Raw genomic sequence first — 4644 nt, forward strand, 5'->3', positions numbered from 1 at the left:
GGGGTTGCAAATATATTACAGGCGTCTACTGCAGAAAACATAAATGTTTCCCAAGCTCCACACTACAATTGCCATTTTCATCTATTCCTCTCCTCAAACTTCTCTACACTAAACCAAAGAAACAAAATTATACTACACATATTAAACTAGAAAACAAGTTAATTACAAATGGATCCATGTCCTTTTGTTCGTTTAATAATCGAATCATTAGCACTAAAACTGCCATTAGCAGCAACTAAACCATCTGGTCATCACGTAATCCACCCTTCCACAACTCCCTGTTATGCAAAACTCAAGCTCAAAAACTTTCCTTCCCAAATTACCATTCTGCCCCTCTCCCCCGCTTCCACGGACCCCTCGCCTCCTGACTCATCCGCCGTCGCCGCCGGTTTCCACCTCGACGCCGCCGCTCTCCGTCGTCTCTCGGCCAAACGAGTTACTTTACACGTGTCTGTTTTTACTGGACGGATGGGTCGCACGTGCGGGGTTAGTTCGGGGAAATTGATTGGTTCTGTTCAGGTGAGTGTTGATTTTACTGGGGCCCATTCGGAGGCGCGTGTGTTTCAGAATGGGTGGATGAAGTTAGGTACGGGAGAAAAGCCGGTGGCGATGTTGCATTTGGTGGTTCGAGCTGAACCGGACCCGCGGTTTGTTTTTCAGTTTGGTGGTGAACCGGAGTGTAGCCCGGTGGTTTTTCAGATTCAGGGGAATAGAAGTCAGCCGGTTTTTAGCTGCAAGTTTAGTGCTGATCGGAATAATCGTTCACGGTAAGTCTTCGTTTCAACACTATGCATTTTTTGTTGGATTTAACTTAAACTTATCAGTATTAAATAAGGCAGATTACTTGTTATAATACATTAAAGTATGATAGTGTAATTTTTTTTAATTGTCAGTTATAAGTTGATCATTTTCATGTTATTAATTTCACTTATTATGAACAATTATATGCAGTTTATCTTTAGTTGATGTGATAATGAAAAAGTTTTACACTCAATCTAGTTAAACTCATTACTTTCTCTTATTTGTAGTATGTATTAGAGTTTAGGTTCTACCCACTATAGTGTAAAAATATTTTATAATTAGACCATTTATAAAGTAATTATATACTATAAGTTACTATGATGACTATTAATAAAAAATAATACCACTAATTGGTTGAGAAGAAGTAACAAACAAGTAATATTCAACACTAAATAATAAAAAGAATTACTAATATTTTTTGGTAGGAATTCTAAGGTGAAGCTACTTTTGGAAGGATTTAACTTACATACACTAACAGCGTATAAAGAATTGAATTTAATCGTATATGCTAATAGTGTAAGAAGATTTTATGGTATCAGTTAATATGTTATAGTATATAATAATTTTTCAAGTTAATAAACTTATTTAATTTAGTCAGTTACCTCCATTTATAGGGTTTAATATTTTGTAAAATTTTAGTGTATAAAATCACTTGAAATTGTACTGTATTAGTTAGCTTTTTTTTGTGAGGCTTATACCAATTAGATCTACACCAACCAGTCCTCATGTCGTTTGTACAACTGTTTGCTACATTAATCATCTCATTTACTAATACACTAGCTTAATTAATGGATAATTCTTTATTAGGTTTTGTCTTGACCCTTGGCATATAGAGATATTATAAAGTTGATCAAAGATATCTTAGGATTTTATTCCCTTATGTTATATAACACATTGTCGGTCCGACCAATTAACTTGAAAAGAGATTAGATAATTCACAGTAAGCAGATTTAGTTTAATCAACAGACAAAAGTTAACCTGTATCAACTGTTATTGGCAACCACCATTGATTCCCTTCCCATGTGTAAAGATTTGGTTCCAAATTCTTCATCAACTGGTTAATATTCTTCTTTGACTATCTGTTTAGTTTGGATCCACCATTTGTCTTTAGCATGATCAATTTATGGATTTATTAAATACACTCACTTTTGTTTTAGTTTTTTTTTTTTTTTACTATCAATGTATTTTAACCTGTTATAAGTAACATGTTACCTGCCATACTGTCTAGTCACCTGTTGTCAATGGCGAAGCCAGAAATTTCACTAAGGGTGTCTAAGATTTAACATATATGTATAAGAAATAATATTTGACTGATCAATTGACCATCTTTCGCCGACTGTAGCTCTGTCTCTGTCTGCTGTTAAATGTCATCTTAATCTAATGGAATACAGAAATAATGAACATCCTTCGTCCAGAGGCGGACCTATGTATGTAGTGGTCACCTGACCCCGTTAACCTCAGCCAAAATTATGTGTATATATGTGTTTATATGTTGAAAACAGTCATATATTCTGTTTGGAACCCTTATGATCAAAAGTTAGATGCGTGCATTGGTTGAGCAGTCCACTCATGTGCCCCCGCCACCTTCAAATTCTGGGTTTCCCTCTACCTTTGTCAGTTATAGCTCCGCTCCTACCTGTTGTTACATGTCACATTGTCATCTTATTCTAATGGAATAAAGAAATTATACATTATCACTCTGTTATCTCCGTGTGAACTGTGGAATCAGCCACTGATGCTTGCATCAGGGTAGGCTGCCTACATCACACCCCTTGGGTGCGGTCCTTCCCCGGATGCTGCGTAAACGCGGGATGTTTCGTGTACCGGTCTGTCCTTTTTTCATTCTGTTATTGCGCACTTATTAAACTCTTAAATTTATTATGCTAGTTATTAATTTTGTTCATAAGTTGTCCCTAAGCTGATGTTTTCTCTCTTTTGTGTCTGTACAGATCTCTCCCATCTGATTTTAACTTAAACAATAGAGGATGGATGAGAACATTTTCTGGAGAAAAGGACAGAACAGGAAGGGAAAGAAAAGGGTGGATGATAATAATCTATGACCTTTCAGGGTCAGCTGTTGCAGCAGCCTCAATGATCACACCATTTGTACCATCTCCAGGTTCTGATCGCGTTTCGCGTTCAAACGCCGGTGCATGGCTCATCCTCCGGCCTAATGGCGCCTCCGTTAGTAGCTGGAAGCCGTGGGGTCGACTCGAGGCGTGGAGAGAAAGAGGACCAGTTGATGGACTTGGTTACAAATTTGAACTTGTTACTGATACTGGCCTTACTAGTGCTGCTATACCAATAGCTGAAGGCACAATGAGCATGAAAAAGGGTGGCCAATTTTGCATTGACAATTCAGTAAAAGACTCTGTACTCAGCTCAAATTCGCCAATTCGCGGATTTGTGATGGTGTCATCTGTGGAAGGTGAGGGCAAGACTAGTGTTCCGACGGTTCAAGTTGGGGTGCAACATGTAAAATGTATCGCTGATGCTGCTCTATTTATCGCGCTTTCGGCTGCCATTGATCTTAGTATGGATGCTTGTAGGCTTTTCTCTCAAAAACTTAGGAAGGAACTTTGCCATGATGATCAAGATTCTTACTTTTAAAACTTGGCTAACAAAGCTCTAGCCCTACTATACAACAAAGACAATAACAAACCCTGCACAAGTGGGGTCTGAAAAGGGTAATGTGTATGCAGTCTTACCCCTACGTACCTTGTGAAGGTAGAGAGGTTGTTTTCGATAGATTCTCGACTCAGGGGAAGCACTATAACCCTACTATATATTCTTTTATTCACTTGCAGTGATGACCAAAGAATTACCCTGGTTTGAGCATGAAAAATACCCTTTTTCTCCCTTTTTTTCTTTTCTTCCTATAGCTGATTTTTCAACTTATGTTGCTCGGATCCTTCAAAATGGCGTCGCGCGCATGTCGAATCCTCAAAAAAGGCATTACTTTTAGAGGATCTTGCACACACCTGATGGCATTTTGGAGGATCCGAACAATATATTTAACACATATATTTATTATTCTTTTTTCAGAAAGACACATATATATTTAATATTTTTTTTCAGAAAGAATCCATTTTTTGTAACCCTCTCTGGAAATCAACTCTCCTTTTGCAGGCTCAGTTTCTTAAGGTTATTGGTTTCTGTTAACAGGTTACTCTTTTTTCTTTGGTCACTTTTCAACCATGTTGATTTTGTATAATTTTTTTATTACAGATATAAATATGTATAAACAAATGATTGATTTGTTCATTCTTTTAATATATTCATCATAATTTTCAAGCTGGTTGTGCTCTCTTGTCTCCTGATGCAAGTATAAGCCCACCCCCCACCCCCCACCCCCCTTCTTTTTCCTTTTACAGAAATATGAATTATTATCATTAGAAATTTTCATAATATTAATGCAAGCAAGAAATTTCATATATCCAAGCTGGAATTGTCAAATATAGAAAGATTAAGGAAGTTGGTGATTTGATGATCGGGGAGCTGGTGAGTAATTATCACGACCCGAATTACCCACCCTCGAGAGTCGTGATGGCGCCTACTAGTGAAAGCTAGGCAAGCCAACCAACTGAATTATTTACCCTGTTTCCATTCTAAATCCGTTAACAATTAAGAACTAACAGTTAATAATCAACAAAATTTAATAAGCGGAAGGTTAAATTTCAAGTTTTAATAACACTACTAATACCATTCCATAACAAATCTACCCAAGACTGGTGTCACAACTTCACGGACTGTCTAAGAGTACTACAATTAAAGGTCTGAAAGAAATAATACAACACTGTCTCTAGGAATACAGAAGAAACAGGAATAATAGATGGAAGGAAA

General features: G+C 37.1%; 1 protein-coding gene across 1 annotated transcript; it reads left to right on the plus strand.

Annotated features, from left to right (window-relative positions):
* Positions 1–47: 47 nt before the first annotated feature.
* LOC109220286 lies at positions 48–4065 on the plus strand. Its single transcript, XM_019384754.1, has 2 exons — positions 48–767; positions 2751–4065. The coding sequence occupies exons 1-2, from the start codon at positions 169–171 to the stop codon at positions 3409–3411; spliced, it is 1260 nt and encodes a 419-aa protein (XP_019240299.1). The 5' UTR covers positions 48–168; the 3' UTR covers positions 3412–4065.
* The last annotated feature ends 579 nt before the right edge of the window (positions 4066–4644 follow it).

The sequence above is a fragment of the Nicotiana attenuata genome, unplaced genomic scaffold (assembly GCF_001879085.1).
Source record: "Nicotiana attenuata strain UT unplaced genomic scaffold, NIATTr2, whole genome shotgun sequence".
NCBI lineage: Eukaryota > Viridiplantae > Streptophyta > Magnoliopsida > Solanales > Solanaceae > Nicotiana > Nicotiana attenuata.

What these genes read in the sequence shown, in the direction of transcription:
- LOC109220286 (XM_019384754.1), top strand. Translation starts at nt 169, where the DNA reads ATGGATCCATGTCCTTTTGTTCGTTTAATAATCGAATCATTAGCACTA. An exon ending in GATCGGAATAATCGTTCACG is followed by an intron (nt 768 to 2,750) that starts GTAAGTCTTCGT and finishes GTGTCTGTACAG; the next exon opens with ATCTCTCCCATCTGATTTTA.